At 45.1% G+C, this 18,971-nt stretch overlaps 1 protein-coding gene across 2 annotated transcripts in view; it reads left to right on the top strand.

Moving 5' to 3' along the window:
- The window catches only part of tanc2a (tetratricopeptide repeat, ankyrin repeat and coiled-coil containing 2a), a 78,207-nt gene that overhangs the window by 13,428 nt on the left and 45,808 nt on the right, over positions 1-18,971 (top strand). Inside the window, exons 2-3 of one of the 2 annotated variants that reach the window (XM_061711054.1) lie at positions 9,360-9,458; positions 9,537-9,644. In XM_061711054.1, the coding sequence (XP_061567038.1) occupies positions 9,398-9,458; positions 9,537-9,644 (169 nt within the window). In that variant the 5' untranslated portion in view covers positions 9,360-9,397. Of the gene's footprint in view, positions 1-9,359; positions 9,459-9,536; positions 9,645-13,263; positions 14,139-18,971 lie in introns of those variants that run through there. The other variant, XM_061711053.1, reaches the window with a different exon arrangement.

Here is an 18,971-nt window from a genome sequence, read left to right as displayed (position 1 = left end):
ACCTGTGATGAGGTCACCTGTGATGAGTCACCTGTGATGAGTCACCTGTGATGAGTCACCTGTGATGAGGTCACTGTGATGAGGTCACCTGTGATGAGGTCACCTGTGATGAGGTCACCTGTGATGAGGTCACCTGAGATGAGGTCACCTGTGATGAGGTCACCTGTGGTGAGGTCACCTGTGATGAGGTCACGCACAGGCAGTCAGACCAATTGTCCCATTTAAGTTTGTGATCAAGCACAACCCCAAGGTTCTTGTATTCGGTCACAAACTGGATCTCCGTTGATAAAAGTGGCTGAAATGAATTTTGCTTCCTGAAATCAATGGTCATTTCCTTTGTCTTTAAGGTGTTGAGGACAAGGTTTTCCCTCTCACACCATTTAAGAAAATGGTCAAGAACTGGCCCATGCTCCTCCTCTCCATCATGCAGAGGGCTCACTAATGCAGTAAATAGCAGCATTTGTACCATATCTCCAGTACTGGAGTTGAGGGGGGATGAGGGGGGATGAGGGTGGTGGCATCCCCCCTGAAATAAAAACGGTCCAAATCACCCCCCCTGAAATAAAAACGGTCCAAATCATCCCCCCTGAAATAAAAATGGTCCAAATCATCCCCCCCTGAAATAAAAACGGTCCAAATCATCCCCCCTGAAATAAAAAACGGTCCAAATCATCCCCCCTGAAATAAAAATGGTCCAAATCATCCCCCCCTGAAATAAAAACGGTCCAAATCATCCCCCCTGAAATAAAAATGGTCCAAATCATCCCCCCCTGAAATAAAAACGGTCCAAATCATCCCCCCTGAAATAAAAATGGTCCAAATCACCCCCCCCTGAAATAAAAACGGTCCAGATCATCCCCCCCCCTGAAATAAAAACGGTCCAAATCATCCCCCCTGAAATAAAAACGGTCCAAATCATCCCCCCTGAAATAAAAACGGTCCAAATCATCCCCCCTGAAATAAAAACGGTCCAAATCATCCCCCCTGTAAAACTGCCATCCCTCCTTTCCATCCCTTATGTCATTTCATCAATGAATGTGGTTTTACTGCTATTTCAACATTTAGAGTCATCACCAGAAAAATAACACCAGAAAAATAACTTATTTGACAATTTTCACCTGTTTCAAGTAAATTTTCACTTGAAATAAGTAGGAAAATCTGCCAGTGGGACAAGATTTATCTTCTCATTACAAGCAAAAAAATCTTGTTCCACTGGCAGATTTTTCTACTTATTTCAAGTGAAAATGTACTTGAAAAAAGTGAAAATTGTTTTTTCCAGTGATGTCTTAAGTGTAATAAGATTTTTTTTAACTAAAATGAGACATTTTAACTAGAAATAAGACAAATATTCTTGTTAAGATTGTGAGTTTTTGCAGTGATCCATGTTACTTATCCTGTGAAGGACAGAGTCATATTGATAAGTTCAGAAAAGTGTTTTTTATTGTTGTGTTTTGATGTATTTGATGTAAGCCCAGTGGATATTTAAAGCTTACAGAAGGCTGCATTTAACTGCTGCTATGTCATTCCTGCAGTATTTCTGCAGGTGTTTTGGTCACTGCTATTATTTGTAATATATTATATTATTTGTAATCAGCACAAATTATCTGTCCCCATATGATCAAATCCACCATCCTCCCTGTTTCTTTTTTACAACTGGAGTACTGCTTATCTCTGTGGTATTCTGACCTACATATGTCCCGGACATTTCACTAAAGGTTAACGTTGAAAGCTAAGCAGCTAATATTGTCTAATATTTGCTTTTGTTTGCTCTCTCTCATTCTCTCTTCTTCTCTTCATTACTTTCATGTTTATCATGATGTTGGCTGTGTGACTGCAGTGATGGTTCTTATTGCTATTAAACACTTTAGTTTCACTCCAACACCAGGCTGCTGTGTCATGAGGCCTGCTGGTTTATGTTTGTCCTCTGTGGGGGATCTGAGTGTTGATACTTGAGCAGTACACCAAAGACAAGAGTTTTAAAGCCGTATCTGCTGATGTCTTTGCTGCTGCAGAGCAAAGCTGATAACTGATAACGGCACCAACGCCATCGGGAGCAGCCTTCACCTCATTTTAGAGATCAGAACGGTATCATGTGGATGACGTACCATGAGTATACCCTGAGGAAACTGGAAGTCTGTATCATCTTGTACCTTTATCACGCTAGTAGAGGGATCTTTATTAAAACCAAACACAATGAGTCATCTCAAGAGTATGTTGTTTTTTTCACTTAAGTCTGCAGGGCATTCTAGCAGCTTTAATGCTGTTTTAATGTGGAAACATGTTTGCTAGGCTGTCAGCGTGACACGCCGCCGCAGAGTTGAGTAAAGCAAACCATTCCAAACGCTGGCTAATGAAGGGAAGCTTCTGGTCTCCACACATGTTAGGACACCGTACTGACTTCACTTTTACAGCCTCATCTAAACCCAACCCTGACCAGTTGGTGCATAACTCAAACTAGGGCTGGGCGATATATCGAGTATACTCGATGTATCGAGGCTTCTACTCTGTGCGATGTACAAAATTACTATATCGTGAATATTGGAGTATACATTTTCACACATTTGCTTTAAATTACAGGCTTTTCTCACTCTCGTCTCTCCTTCTGAGAGAAATAAAACAAGCGCACCCTGTTAGATACGTCAGTCACGTGCATCGTCATACGCCCAGCAGAAAGGTAGCGGCAGCAGGTGCTAATGCTAACCAATGCAGGAGGACGTGAGTTCCACCTAACTTTCCCAAACTCGGCCTGTTTGTGTTGTGAGCTCATCCGCGCCGTCACCTAGTGTTGCTTAAATGTGGCCACATGAAATCCATCACTATCATCGAAACAAAGTCAAAAAAGACTATATGACGTCATATTTCTAAAAGTAAAAGAAAGTGATGCAAAGTAAAGGAGGAGAGGATGAAACATTGCAGTCCCTACACCTACAATAGTCTTAAAGGAGCTTTAAGGCCCTCCTGCTCAGAGCAGCTCATGCTGGTAAAACCAGGACAAAAGTGCACTCATTTATTGTTTTGAAATGTTGTCTCTGTGACAATCTTGCACAAAACCGACACTTTCTGTTTTGAAATGACACTTTTTATGTTTGTGCCATTCACTGCTTAGTAGCTGTTTAATAAATACAGTTTTGCAAAATTTGACATAGTTGTGATTTCCCCCTTTTTGCATGAAAGTTTAAAATGAGCATATTTTAATGCAGTTTGAACAAGAATGTTTTAATGTAGACATATAGAATCATCATACTGGTGTGATTGTAGCATCAAAGTGTTAATTCAAGGCTAAGGCAAAATATGGAGATATATCGTGTATCGTGACATGGCTTAAAAATATGGAGATATTATTAAAAGGCCATATCGCCCAGCCCTACCTCACACCCTGATGGTTGAAATGATGCTATGCTTTGGCCTCTCATCGTCAGCTAGTCCCAACACTTCATTTACCTCACTAAAACTGCTCTTAATTATGTAACGGGCATTAGGGATGGGCGGTATGGACTAAAAAATGTATCACAATCATTTCTGGCATTTATCCTGATAACCATAAAAATACCAGTTCAACTCCACCTTTGTAACTATAAATCTATTACCACATTCAGTCTTTGGAGCAAAATCACTGCTCTAAAAGAATACTGAATACAACTAAACTACACCAATTAAATTGAATTAATAAAAACCAATTAAATGAGTTCCACCTGTACTGCAAAACTGGAATGACTCAGATCCTCCATGTTTGTTACACAAACACGTATCAACGGGAATTTATCCTTCTTTCTTTCTTTCTTTCTTTCTTTCTTTCTTTCTTTCTTTCTTTCTTTCTTTCTTTCTTTCTTTCTTTCTTTCTTTCTTTCTTTCTTTCTTTCTTTCTTTCTTTCTTTCTTTCTTTCTTTCTTTCTTTCTTTCTTCCTTCCTTCCTTCCTTCCTTCCTTCCTTCCTTCCTTCCTTCCTTCCTTCCTTCCTTCCTTCCTTCACGTACGTTGTGCGTGGATTTAACACAGAACCATAAATCAGCTTTACACTGTAAACACACTGTAAACGTCATCAACAGGAATTTATCCTTTTTACCGCGAGATGACAAATTCTTACCGTGGAGAATGTTTTGGACGGTTTATGGTGAACGGTTGTTCCCGGCTCGCCTGCATTTGGGATCAAGTTAATTATCCCAGAAGAGCTTTGACCAGTCGGCGTCTGGACAGATGTATTTATATCATACTTTTCATAGATAAAATCACAAAATGCTTAACAAACGGGCACCTACACTGATACAAATACAAGTAAATACTATTAAGAAACATAAGATATATACATGAGGATAAGATAATATTAAATAAAGTACAATAAACGCTAGTTGATCCAGCCAGATGTGAGACCTCTGTCTCATGTCTGCAGAAGTGTGTGATCAGATGTAAAAGTTCTCATTTCTATTTTATTTATATATCATCTATTACAACACAAGTTGTGTCCTTTTGTTTCCAGAGACCAGAACATTAACGGTTACATAAACAATGGCAGGTAAAAACAGGACCTAGATCATAGGGGGGCCCTCCTACTGAAGACCAGCCGGGCATAGAAAGGTTTTATGTTGAAGTTGAAGGTTTTAGTTGAAATCCACACATGTTTAGGAGGGGGTGGGGCACATTTGTGGGTGAGGGGACGCAGCCTTCACAGCCCCAGCCTTATAAACTCAATCCCATCAATCCTGCTCACTGGTGTCAGGGATTAGCACACTGACACACATTAATGCGTGCAAGTCGCTGCGCGTGTCACATCCCAGGAACCAGGAGTCATGTGGCTTCTGGACCTGAAGGCTTTTTTCAGACAGCCATGAAAGCTTATTCCTAGTCCAGCCACGCAGACGTTTGTGCAGCTTTAAGATGCATCATGCGGCCGACACGGGCTGCACCTCCTGTTCTGTGTAGCGCTGTAATCTGTTGTGTTCTGACAGCAGCAGCTCATCCAGCTGCACATGTGGACACCACACACGTGTGCAGCATCTGGTCATGGAAGAGGCCTCCTCTTTCCTGTCTGCCCAACACCCGACCCATACCACAGCCCTAGTACCGATCCCATACCGACCCATACCACAGCCCTAGTACCGATCCGATACCGATCTGTACCACAGCCCTAGTACCGATCCGATACCGATCCGATACCAGCGCATATTTCTAGCACTCTGTTCTGAACTTCTGACCAATAGGTTCACTTTTCTTAGTACTTGAAAAAGGCTTGATAAAGTGACATTACTCAGAATGAGAATAACATACTTCCTGAGATGAATAGTCCACAACAGTAGGTTATTATGACAAAACTTGAGCCATTTATTAGATTTAAATTTTTTTTTACATAAAATAGACAGTAGCATTAAATAAAATAAATAACATCTTAACATGAAAAAGCCAATATAAAAAGATCAAGCTAATTTAAAAACAAATTTACTAAAAGTAGGCTTTGTTTGACATCTGTTACCGTTAATAAAAGCCATGACTTCCAAAGTCAGATAAATTCTACTGCAATATAATGGCCAATTGATTCATTTGTTAAATTAATTGTTTTCATTCGTTAACTTTGTTTATGTTATGTTATTTATTAGTGTTATTTGAGCCACTCACAGCTACTCTCGTTGCTATAACCTCAGTCATAATTGATGCGTGCGTGGAACTTGTGCGATGATGACGATGATGGATTTACATCTAACTTTCAGTCAGGTGCCTTTGAACTGTCAATTATCCATCAAGCTCCATAATGTCAACATTAAATCAGATAGATTTGTCTGGACATTTCTCTTGCGGGACGGGAGAAGACACTAAATCAATGCATCTCTATTATTGTGCAGGTATGAATTCTCAGAGTTTTGCGGGAGGGGCGGGAGTGGAACACACACGTTGCGGGCGGTAATGGTCAGAAATGCAGCAGGTGTGGGATAAAGAAAACAGTCGCAGGGCTCTAGTTTTCTCATCCTTTACGTTAAACTTTAAAGTATTGCCACACTGCTGACATTTTATGCTCTCTCTCTCCCGGTTGTTGTTATCACGTGATCTCCACCTCCCCTCTTCTTTCTTCCTCGCGTGTGAGAAGCAAGTGCTGGATGGAAAAGCAGGAGCGGACTTTTGGAATGGAGTGCTAGTATCGCAGTGCTAGGATCGCAGTTTTCCCCTGCACTGCGATCCAATGTTTTTTTTGGCTGGATCGCAGCATATTTTCGATCCGCGGATCGGATCGCATCATCCCTACCCAAGCCAACCGCTCTTCTGTCCTCACATACAGCGCGGTAAAATGAATGTCTCCTGCAGCCACGCCCAGCTCCTTCGTCCCTCATTAGGGCCCTCATGCAGTGCATGGCACTTCAGTTACCAAGAACCAGTGGTCCATGGACATTAATATTTGGTACAGTTACCAAGAACCAGTGGTCCATGGACATTAATATTTGGTACAGTTACCAAGAACCAGTGGTCCATGGACATTAATATTTGGTACAGTTACCAAGAACCAGTGGTCCATGGACATTAATATTTGGTACAGTTACCAAGAACCAGTGGTCCATGGACATTAATATTTGGTACAGTTACCAAGAACCAGTGGTCCATGGACATTAATATTTGGACACAAATCCAGTTTCCTGACATTTATATGAACTTAATTTCTACACCGGGGAAACACACGAAGCAAAGCTTGAAGGCTTACAAAAGTCTTGATGCTTGGTCCGACTTCAAGGCAGGATTTGTTGTAGAAATTAAAGTGATGAGGACACCGAACTTTATGATTTGACCGTTTAACGTTAGCTACCCAAAAATCCAACATTACCTGATACAAAATGGGAACCAAATCCACGTTTCGGTGCCTGGAATCCAGTTGTTTCTGTGAATTGCAGCGATCCATTTGTCTCTCTTAAGCTTATTTTTCAGCAGTCTGTAAAAAGATAACTCTGATTTCTTGCTAAATCTATGAGTACAGTCGATCGCACAACAGCTCTTTCACATTTTAGATGTTTTCCAGTTGCTCAAACTGAAAGTTTACACTGACACTCAGTCTTTCTGCCACTCAGTCTTTCTGTCACTCAGTCTTTCTGACACTCAGTGGGTGAAACCCACTGTGAAGTTGCATCTGTGACGTCATGCACATTCCCTCTATATAGGCCTGGGACGATAATCAATAAATCAATTAATCGCACGATAAATGAAAATGGACTCGATAATGTTTCCGGCCTCGATAAATGGCCATATGCACGCATATTTGTTTTCTTCGTCTCCGGCCTCCAAACACACTGGATGACAAGAGGGCTCACTCTGTGCATCGGTCTTAGCACCTGGGCGCGTTTGTTCCTTAGCGGAAAAGAATGAACGGAGTGAACCATCTTGTCAATCATTCAGACTCTTTGTATCTGTGGGGGGAGGCGGAGCCTCGGGTTGAATCCCCCGAGTTGAATCCCCCGGGCAGACTGCGCGGACCCCAGTTTCTTTTCCTCCGCTTAGTAATATGCTTAAATTCAGTCTGATCTGAGGTCGTAGGCGAAAAAAAAGGAGAGTGCGGGTGGAGAGGAGAGGAGAGGGGCGGTGGCCGTCTCTCTCCCTCCAGCCCGCGGCTCAGTGCTCGGGTGATTGCCGGGCGCGCCGGCACGGCGAGGGGACGAGCCGGAGCTCCGTCACCCCACGCGTCCGCCGCCAAGATCCCCAAGTGGATGGGAGCGTGCGTCCGCCTCCGCCGGCCTTCTCAGGCGCAGTGGTACGCGGTCAGCGCCCACCGCGCAAGCGGGGGGCTCGACGGAGACGGCACTCCCTTTTCCTCTCACCCCCGCGGGTGAGAGCTGCTGTTTGGGGGGTGGCGGTTTCTGCGAGGGGTGCGGAGGTCCCCGGGCGCGGACGATATGGTTGGTGTTGTGTGAATGTCCAAGCATTAGGCATTCATTAACAGTATTCAATATTACTGTTATTGGCATTCAAACATAGTCCTGTTGACATGTTCCCAAAGCACTCCATTCACCCCCAAGCACACAGCCAGCATGCATTCTCCTTAAGGGATTGCTTAGCCACGGCAGATTGTTGCCTAGTAACAATATTACCGCACAGTGGTTTAGGTGTGTGCACAACTCCCACTGTAGTAAAATAAGGGAGAGGGAGGAGTAGGATTGTGTCTGGGAGAGTAATCATTACACAGGGAGTTAGTCAAATTATTCTGCAGCGTAGCTGTTTATCTGAAAAAAAAGGGGCATTAACATGCACACGTACGGACTAACCGGCAACAAGATCAACATTCAGGATGATTTGAGCATCCACTTGGAATAACGGTTGAGCTCAAAATAATTACAATCACAAAGATCGATCGGCCTCGTATCGGACTCGTAACAGCCTCGTATCGAACTCGTAACAGCCTCGTATCGAACTCGTAACAGCCTCGTATCGAACTCGTAACAGCCTCGTATCGGACTCGTAACGGCCTCGCAATGGCCTCGTAACGGCCTCGTAACAGCCTCGTATCGGACTCGTAACAGCCTCGCAACAGTCTCCTATCAGACTCTTAACGGCCTCGCAACGGTCTCGTAACGGCCTTGTAACGGCCTCGCAACATCCTTGTAACGGCCTCGCAACGGCCTTGTATCGGACTCGTAACGGCCTCATAACGGCCTCATAACGGCCTCATAACGGCCTCATAACGGCCTCGTAACGGCCTCGCAACGGTGTCGTAACGGCCTCATAACGGCCTCGTAACGGCCTCGTAACGGCCTTGCAACGGTGTCGTAACGGCCTCATAACGGCCTCGTAACGGCCTCGCAACGGTGTCGTAACGGCCTCATAACGGCCTCGTAACGGCCTTGCAACGGTCTCGCAACGGCCTCGTATCGGACTCGTAACGGCCTCGTAACGGCCTCGTAACGGCCTTGCAACGGTCTCGTAACGACCTCGTATCGGACTCGTAACGGCCTTGTAATGGCCTCATATTGAAGTCGTAACAGCCTTGCAACGGCCTCGTATCGGACTGGGACTGAAATGAAGCCACATGTGAGCTCCGTCTCCTCCACAGACCGGTGTGGCACAGAGTAGCACCAGTGTTCTTCCCTGTTGGCTGCAAACTCAGCAGTAGTTGACAGCAGCACTTTGGTGGGGAAGGCCGAACTGAACCACAGAAACCACGATCCACTGCCTTCAGACATATCAGCACTCAGTTCAGCCAGGGTCATGTGTATGAACCCCAACACATCCTTTAGATGTGATTATACTGCCAGGAAAGGTTCAGTAAAAGACACGTCATCACATATTTAAACACATACATACCACACTCTTGCTCACACTGTGACTACACATAACCAGTCAGCTGGAAGAGGAAATGATGATTTTTCCGGGTTTGTCTCTCCCTTTGGTTGTCAACAGGAAGTGTGTCAGTGCGTGACCAGTCGTCGTGAGCAATCATGTTCCGAAGCAGCCTGAAGATGCTGCTGGGAGGCAAGAGTCGCAAGACCAACAACAGCGGTCAGTAACCCCTCTCCAACACCCTCTGGTTTGTGTTTTCAAGCAGTTGGACTGCAGGCTTTCTCTGTGTTCCAGCAGGTGGCAGCAGCATCGACCCGGAGGGATCCGATATCAGGATGATGGAGGGATTCACTCGTTCTCTCCCCTCCTCCCCCTTACTCAACCTCCGCTTGGCCAAGAGACCAGGTGGGACTGTTTACTGCCCTGTGTGTGCTAAAGCAACATGTTTGGTGGAAATCTGAGTAGAGACAAAGCTCCAAGGAGGCTGTCAGTCAACCTGCATGTGGACTGTGATGTCATTGGGTGACTTTTGTTCATGGGTGTTAAGGCTGGTCTTTAACTGTATGAGCAGTTTCCATGAGCAATGAAATATGTTGAGAGAAGGCCCCTCCTACGATACAACACGTAATCAAAACAACTACAACCATTTTATTCAGTAAAGAAGCTAAATAGAAATCAGAAGACTTTTATCCCTTCATTCCCTTCATTTACGCTGTTTACACTCCTTTTTTTTTTTTTTTTTGATTTTGTGGCTTTAGTGGCCTTTATTCAAAGTTTAAACACGAAGGGGGTAGAGAGAGAGAGTGGGGACTAGGAATGGGCGATATTTTACCGTTCACGATAAACCGTCAAAAAAAGTCCCCACGGTAAGAATTTGTATCTCGCGGTAAAAACGATAAATTCCTGTTGATGATGTTTTTGTGTAAAACTGATTTATGGTTCTGTGTTAAATCCACGCACAACGTACGTGAAGGAAGGAAGGAAGGAAGGAAGGAAGGAAGGAAGGAAGGAAGGAAGGAAGGAAGGAAGGAAGGAAGGAAGGAAGGAAGGAAGGAAGGAAAGAAAGAAAGAAAGAAAGAAAGAAAGAAAGAAAGAAAGAAAGAAAGAAAGAAAGAAAGAAAGAAAGGAAGGAAGGAAGGAAGAAAGAAAGAAAGAAAGAAAGAAAGAAAGAAAGAAAGAAAGAAAGAAAGAAAGAAAGAAAGAAAGAAAGAAAGAAAGAAAGAAAGAAAGAAAGAAAGAAAGAAAGAAAGAAAGAAAGAAAGAAAGAAAGAAAGAAGGATAAATTCCCGTTGTTACGTGTTTGTGTAACAAACATGGAGGATCTGAGTCATTCCAGTTTTCAGTACAGGTGTACAAATTTAATTGTTTTTTATTAATTCAATGTAATTGGTGTAGTTTAATAGTATTTAGTATCTTTTAGATCAGTGATTTGGCTCCAAAGACTGAATGTGGTGATAGATTTATAGTTACAAAGGTGGAGTTGAATTGGTATTTTTTTTTATCATCATCGTTATCGGGATAAATGCCAGAAATGATTGTACCGCCCATCCCTAGTGGGGACGACATGCAGCAGAGGACCACAGGCCGGGGCTCGGACTGTAGCCTCAGTACATGGGCCGCCTGGTTTAACCACTGTGCCACCCAGCAGTCCACTGTTCACACTTCTCTGAAGACTCCAACACCAGGAACAACAGAGCGCCCTCTTTCAGAGGTCGGTGGGTGGGGCAGCAAATCGTTGGACGGGCCGGTGAGTCGGTGGACCGTACCTGCGAGGTGGGACCGTACCTGCGAGGTGGGATCGTACCTGCGAGGTGGGACCGTACCTGCCCCCCCTCACACACAGCTGTAACCTGTTACACTGTCTGGCACCAAACTGGGGTGTGACCTTTGACCTTCTGACTTGATCATCCCTGTGTGCATCAGTGAGAGAGAACCCCCCCAGTCCGCTGCCTTTCCGCTCTTGTTCTGGTAACTTTTTGTCAAACAGGATCATCGTTGTGACACAGCCTTGTTGAGAGCAGTGCACCACATGCATGCAAACAAACACCAGCTTTGGTTTCACATAATTTCCCCTCTCTTTCTTCTTCTCTCCCCCTTCTTGCTGATCCATCTCAGAGACCTTCTTTGTCTTCCTTTTCCTCCCTCTTTCTTCCTTCTCCTGCCTGTGAAATCCTCTCTACTTGCGTAACTGATATTTGTTTTGCTGCATAAAAATGGATGAGTGTCTCTGGAAGCACTTTGGTTTGACCCTCCACATCTGCTCCAGCTTTTGCGATCTTGCGCCGCATCTTTTTGCTGATTCATTATCAGCTGTTTGCCACGTCTGTGAGAGCGTCCTCGCCGTGCCTGCAGCCATGATGTGTGTTTGGTTGGTCAGCTGCTTACGTCCTGCCGACACCTCTGCAGGAGACTCATCCTGCCTTTTCCTCAAACGTTGACCCACGTTCCTGAGACGTGCTTTGCTCAGCAGCTTTCAGTTTTACAGTTGTACAGGCTGAAATCAGACGCTGCACTCAGTCCTTTTTCTCTGGCTGTTTTTTATTTGTTTTATTTATGTTTGTCCACACTAAGACCAAGAGGCCGAGTCCTCACTGAGACCAAGAGACCAGAGTCCTCAATGAGCGTACTCAAAAAAAAATTCAGATGTTCTAACTGTGCGTACACCCAAATCCACGCACGTTTTAATCACAATACATTTTAAAATGTGCGCATATGCTGGAGCACAACACTCCTCCCGCCCTCCAAATCTACATTTAGATACTCTAGGAACTACGAGTAAACCTGCACTCTGAGAACGGAGAGCTCTGACAGGAACATAAGGCACTTATTGAACTCCGCCCTGTCTCAAGTAGAAAAAAGAAAAAAGGGGGCCAGCAAACTACTAGAAAACTACAGGAACGATGGACAAAAATGATAGCTATGAGATACTTATAATAAATAAAAATGGAAAAGGAGAAGAGAGGAAGGGAAGAGGAGAGGAGAAGAACTAAAGGCTTTACTAAACAGAAAGATTTTAAGTTTAGTTTTAAAGGTGGAGGTGGTGTCAGCCTCCTTAACCCAGATTGGAAGTTGGTTCCATAGTTAAATGTTTCCCAGGCAGGTTTAAGGGCTTAAGCCCAGCAAATATGCTCTGCACATGGTGCCCCCACCATGTGATGTCTGCCTGCAACACACACCTGCATACACTTTAGAAACACTGACTCTGTGTGGAACCTGCAGTTATTGACAGTATTCAACCAATTTACCTGCCTGTGGAAGTGGTGAACTGTGGCTCGGAACTGTGGTCGGGTCTGGATTGGTTCCCTGCAGGACTGGAGGATTGGTTCCCTGCAGGACTGCAGGACTGCAGGACTGGTGCCCTGCAGGACTGCAGGATTGGTGCCCAGGACTGGAACAGCAGTTCCTGAAACTTCCTGAGCTCACACAGGAAGCACATCCTGTGCTTGGTCCCCAGTTTTGTACAGATTTGACTTGATTACATCAATGTCATAATCTAATTTCCACTCTTCAGCCTACTTGAGCTTATTTTATAACAGTTGTTTGTGATTTCTGTTGGGGAGAGAGACACTAAATCAAAGACATGAGACATGAGCTCCATGTCCCATCGTAGTTAATGCTCTAGTTCTTATCTGTAAACTCCTGACATGATGTGGACCTGCTGAATTACATTCCTCCCTCTGCTCTGCAGTGAACCGTACTCAGAAGTTCTGCTGTTCCTGGAAAAGCAGTCCGAGTTAATTTCAGCTTTTCTTTGCTCAGCTCAACTTCAGTCCTTCATTTGTGGTTTTCCTACTTTTAGAAGAAACAAGGCTGAACTGTCTGTCTGAACTTTCCCTGCGCTTCTCCCTGTGAGACATGTTACTTTCTTAGCTCAGCTCCTCCTGCAGACCTTCCCTGTGAGTGTGTGTGTGTGTGTGTGTGTGTGTGTGTGTGTGTGTGTGTGTGTGTGTTTTCTTCTTTCCTTCTCTTTTTTCTGTGGTTGGATGGGGGAGGTTTTGCAGTGCACTCAGACGGAGAAGGTCGTCTTACAGACCAGATACGAGGCTCCAGTTTGGGAAGAACGGCTCCTTAAAACACATTGGGAAACATTGAGGACTCACTTTTCCTGACTTTGTGCTTTAGTGGTAGTTTTCTCCCTCTACTGTGGCACTACCTGTGAACAGAAAAGTTGAACTTATTTTGGGGGGAACATGCAGCCAGTGAAGGAATGCATTGTTCAGATCTGTGTTGGATCAGGCTGGACCGCTAGTTCTGCTCGTGTCATCGTGGATCCAGACTCTACTGAAGTGTAACAAAGAGCCTGTGCTGTACACACGGGAAAGCTCAGCCATTCCTGCTGTATTTGCATTTTGAGCCGTCCTGCGGTCATGCTGCTTCACAGCTGAAGCACATCCAGTCCTGTTTTTTGTCTCTCCGTCCTCTATCACCTCCCTCGGACCTCTTTCATCATTTTGGAGCAGGACCCGGGACCAAAAGAGGGAAAAAAAAGAGATGTTCAGCAAGAAGGTTTTGCTGAAAGCATGAAGAGCACAACTGGAGCCGACTTTGTTTGCTCTGCCCTGGTTCTGAAAGCGCTGTGAACCCGAGCAGAAGGTGCCGCCGGCCCGGCCATGGACTGCACGGCGGCTATTCTGAAAGCGTGCGCCCGCTCCAGGTCCTTGGGCTGCCGGCTCAGGCGGCCCCCCGTCTGCCACCCCTGGATCCCAGCGAGCAGCTGCTGCTGCGACGGGGGGGCGGTGGCGGCGGGGGTCGTCGGCCACGCGTCGTCTCTCCTACGGGGGTTCCTGCTCCGCCTGTGCTGCTGCAGCTCCCGCTGCGAGGAGAGCTCGGAGCTGTGCCGGGAATGGGGGGATCACCCGCTGGAAGGAGTGGAGGGAGAAGAGCCAGGAGTGGAGGAAGGTGAGGGGTCAGTCAGCCATCGTTCTGCTCAGTGCTCTTTTTTCGGGGAAAAGCAAGTACGGTGGCCGAGACCCGCCATTGCTGAAAATTAAAGAAACGCTGCAAATATAAAGAAACGCCGCTGCAAATAAAATAAACGCTTAGCAAATAAAATAAACGCGTCAAACAAAAAGAAACGCTGCTGCAAATAAAATAAACGCTGCAAACAGAAACAAACGCCGCTGCAAATAAAAGAAACGCTGCAAATATAAAGAAACCCAGCTGCAAAAAAAATAAACGCTTAGCAAATAAAATAAACGCTGCAAAGAAAAAGAAACGCCGCTGCAAATAAAAGTAACGCTGCAAACAGAAACGCCGCTGCAAATAAAATAAACGCTTAGCAAATAAAATAAACGCGTCAAACAAAAAGAAACGCCGCTGCAAATAAAATAAACGCTGCAAACAGAAACAAACGCCGCTGCAAATAAAAGAAACGCTGCAAATATAAAGAAACCCCGCTGCAAAAAAAATAAACGCTTAGCAAATAAAATAAACGCTGCAAAGAAAAAGAAACGCCGCTGCAAATAAAAGTAACGCTGCAAACAGAAACGCCGCTGCAAATAAAATAAACGATTAGCAAGTAAAATAAACGCTGCAAACAAAAAGAAACCCGCTGCGAATAAAAGTAACACTGCAAACAGAAACAAACGCTGCTGCAAATAAAATAAACGCTTAGCAAATAAAATAAACGCTGTATATATAAAGAAACCACGCTGCAAATAAAACGACGCAAATAAAAAAGCCACGAATTACCAGGGACTATTTTTGCAGATGCACCGGTGTTTTTATGGCCTAACACATTAAAAATGACACGTAGCGACGTGGAACACTAACCTTTTCACTTATTTTCTCGTTCGTTGTTCTTCTTATTCCTTGTTCTTCTTATTTCTTCCTTTTCACTTACGTCCTCTTCGTCTTCTTCTTCTCCTCTCACGTAAAAAACACCGGTGCATCAGCAAAAATAGTCCCCAGTAATTCACTTCCGTTGTGGCTTTTATATTTGCAGCGTTTCTTTAATTTGCAGCGGCTTTTGTCTTTATTTGCAGCGTTTATTTTATTTGCAAAGCGTTTATTTTATTTGCAGCGGCGTTTCTATATATTTGCAGCGGCGTTTGTTTTTATTTGCGCAGCGTTTCTATATATTTGCGGCGTTTCTTTTATTTGCAGCGGCGTTTGTTTTTATTTGCAGCATTTATTTTATTTGCAAAGCGTTTATTTTATTTGCAGCGGTGTTTCTTATTTGCAGCGTTTCTTTAATTTTCAGCAATGGCGGGTATCGGCCACCGTAATTAAGTGTCTTGTAAACTACAAAATAAAAAGATTCAGGACAACATAACAACGCTGGTGGAGCTGCAGCAGGAAGGACTGCCGAGCCAAGACCAAGGGGAACCGATCCCTGAAGTGTGGGGCTCGTTCTGACAGAATATCAGGAGAGTCATCAACAATTACATTATCTTTGGGAGAGTTGAGAGTCAAAATTGAAATGGCAATTGACATTTGATTGTCCACATCCCCGGGGTGTTGGGAAATTAAAGGTTTTTCGTCCCATTAAAGCCGAACGTTTTTATCTGCTTTACGTCTCGGTCTGTGTACTGTACGTTTGCAGGAGTGATTAAGTGAAGATGGAGAATAGAGGAATGCCAGTCAAAACAACTGCAGTTTTTTGGTTTGTTTTTCCAGAAAAGAATCAGATGATGCTTAAAAGATGTGGCACCTTTCCACCCAGTTTCCCTCCACGTCGCCTACAAGGCAGTCACAGTTCCCTCTTTGTTTCTCAATTGTGGGAATATTGGGAGAGACGTGTTTTTGATTAGAGTCCTCAAAGCCAGTTGGTTATTATTCAGTAAAATGCCCTTGAAGCTGTTTAGCGCTTGGAAAAGCCCTCGACACGCTTCTCACATTCTCTTACTGGGATTGTGTGCCTTTCCTCCTGACAGAAGTGTGCAGCCGTGTCACTTCCATGTCACGTCCGGGGGTTTCCTTGCTCGAGCTCCAGTGTCTTCAGTGCCGGCCACTAATGCTCTACAGGACTGAGGTCACGCTTTTGCAGCTAATGTGCACCGATGCGTGGGGTCAGTGTCCATTCTGAAGACCCGTCCATGTCATAGCTTCAACTCTTTGGCTGATGTCTTGAGATATTGCTTCATTATATTCCCACCGTGTTTTATCATGATGTCATCTGGTTTGTGAAGTGCTGAAGACCCTCCTGCATCAGAGCAGCCCTCCACGTGGTCGTACTCGCTGGTTGGGAGGGTTACTGAGGCCTTCAAACACATCACTGATCATTATGATGATACCTACTTCCTGGCCTTATATTTCGCTGGTCCATCTCAGGGGCACAGATTCTGTCATTCCGCTGCACCAATAGGATGTTACTAGTAAACACAATAGATTAATATTAATAACTCAATATCGCGCTACAGTTTGTCACCTCCACGACATGTATCGTGATGTTTTTGTATCGCGAAATTTCGTGGCACGATATATTGTTACACCCCTAATCAACACGCAGGACATTATATTTTCTGGAAACTGTGCCCGAAAATGAAGCAGACGTCTGAGGGTCCACAGTTAATTATCTATACCTTGGTCATGTTGTCCAGGCTGTTTAAGGCCTCAGTCAACTCAAAACAGGTCTTATTATCTGACATTTAAAAATAAGATCAAATAACTGGGAGTCCAAGCTAAACCAAAACAGGAAAGGTTTCTTAATCTTTCTTAATGTTCTGATGGCATTTGTATCTCCGCTCCACCGGCAGCTCTTAGCTCTGCTCAGACACCTGGTTTTATCTTTGGTAAACATCCCCGGGAATGAAGTCCGTTCTCAGCGACCCGGCCTGAGACCGGCTGTTTCCTGATTTAATAAACCATTGCATGTTTTTCTGATGGTTCAATATTCTAAAGGGAACGGATCAAGTCACGTTTGATCTAGAAGAAGACAGACATAAGAAAACCCCGACTGAGCAACGACATCATGGAACTGCCAGGTACCAGCAGCAGTATCAGAGGCATGGACGGGGTCAGACGGGTTTCTGTACCTCCCACACCAGTTAGTAGGGGGGTTTATTAAAGGGTGGGCTCAGCAGAATGATAGTTAGACGTTATTTCATGTGACTGATTGACAGTAAGTGTATCACTCGTCAGTATTGGAGCATAGAAACCATGCTGTCGTCTTGTGGGTGTGTTTGATTTGGGCGGCATGAATGTGCAGCAGGAGAGGACCGTCTCGTTCCCATCACCACCTTCCCTCCTACAAGCCATCATATTATAGTAATTATAAGTCATTACTTTTACAGCCTTTGTGATGGTCAAACTAAAGCCTGAATTAAGGTTCAGAGCCTACGCCGTTGCCGTGATGCCGTCATGAAACCTTCGGACTTCTCCGTCACTCCATTTCACCATGGTGCAGTACCCCCCCAGAGCACTAGTTGATACTTTGTTTAGCTTCCGGTTTTTCCGGTCACAGTGAATCAAAGAGATAAGGACAACTATTGTGCAAAAAACCAAAACAACATAAAAAAAAAAAATCACACACACAGGAAGAAAAGAGCGCTCAAAGTTCACTACTGCTTCATGAACTGGAACCAGAAATGCGTTGCTACCAAGCAAACCAATTACAGCCCTCTCGGCCTGCATTGGGTCTGCGTCACCTCAACGCGTAGTTCCATTTTTTGGGAGGTGCAGGTCAGGCTACGGCGTAGGCTACGGAGAGACTCCCGCGTAGCCGCCTACCCTACGGCGTAGGTTTAATGCAGAATCATAATTCAGCCTTAACTGGAAACAGTTGTGCAAGCCAGACTTAAAAGTTCTTCTTCGTGTCTTCTTCGTGTCTGGCCGTCCTCTATAGCCTACCATGTCCTTCCAATGGGTGGCGCAGGCGAGTCCAGCAGCGTTGGGTTTGGCCAGGTCATCTCCAGTACATTGTGGGGCAGATATACATTTCATGATGTGGTCCATTGTTTGTGGTTCCCCACACACGCATCAGAGAATGTTAGTTTCCATTTTATCAAGGATGCCTTGCACCGTCCTTCACCGACCCGCAAACGGTTTAGGGTTTTCCAGATAGCCCATGGTTGGTCATGGCCAGTTGCAAGACATTCATCTGGGATGATGCCTCTCTCTGTCCATTGGGTTGTCTGGCTGCCCAGGCTGTTCCCCTGGTTTTGCCACTCCGTGGTCCTGGCGTCTGGAGTGGTGTCCAGGAAGCTCCTTCTGGACGTGAGCCATTTCTGGGGGCCGAGGTGTTCGTGCAGTGAGTGCCGGTTGTCATGGGCCTGCTTGCTGCGCTCTGCTTTGGCGGTGACTGCTCTGCGGATGTCAGGGGGTGCGATGCCTGAGAGGGCGTAGAGGCAGAGGAAGAGTTGTGTGGGGGTTGTTTTGATGCATCCAGTCACTATCCTGCAGGTCTCGTTGAGGACAGGGTCCAGTTTGCGTGCGTGACTTGATTTATACCATGCTGGGCAGGCATATTGGTGCGTTTGAGAAGCATAGGGCTAGTGCTGTGGTACGCAGCGTGCTTGGGTGGGCTCCCCACTTTGAGTTGGTGAGTTGGTGCAGGAGGTTGTTCCTGGTGGACACCTTGACTCTGGTCTTCTGGACGTGCTCTTTGTAGCTCAGGGTACGGTCCAAGGTTACACCCAGGTAGACCGGGTGCTGTTGGTTCTCAAGCCTTATTCCGTCCCAAGTTAAGTTGAGCTCCCGTTTGGCCTCCTTGTTTTTGAGGTGGAAGCTACAAATTTGGGTCTTCCCAGGGTTTGGACGCAGGTGGTTTTCCACATAGTATGTGGACATATC

The sequence above is a fragment of the Cololabis saira genome, chromosome 21, assembly GCF_033807715.1.
Source record: "Cololabis saira isolate AMF1-May2022 chromosome 21, fColSai1.1, whole genome shotgun sequence".
In the NCBI taxonomy this organism is placed as follows: domain Eukaryota; kingdom Metazoa; phylum Chordata; class Actinopteri; order Beloniformes; family Belonidae; genus Cololabis; species Cololabis saira.
The sequence above is the reverse complement of the archived record's forward strand: the minus strand, read 5'-3'. Positions and strand labels throughout refer to the sequence as shown.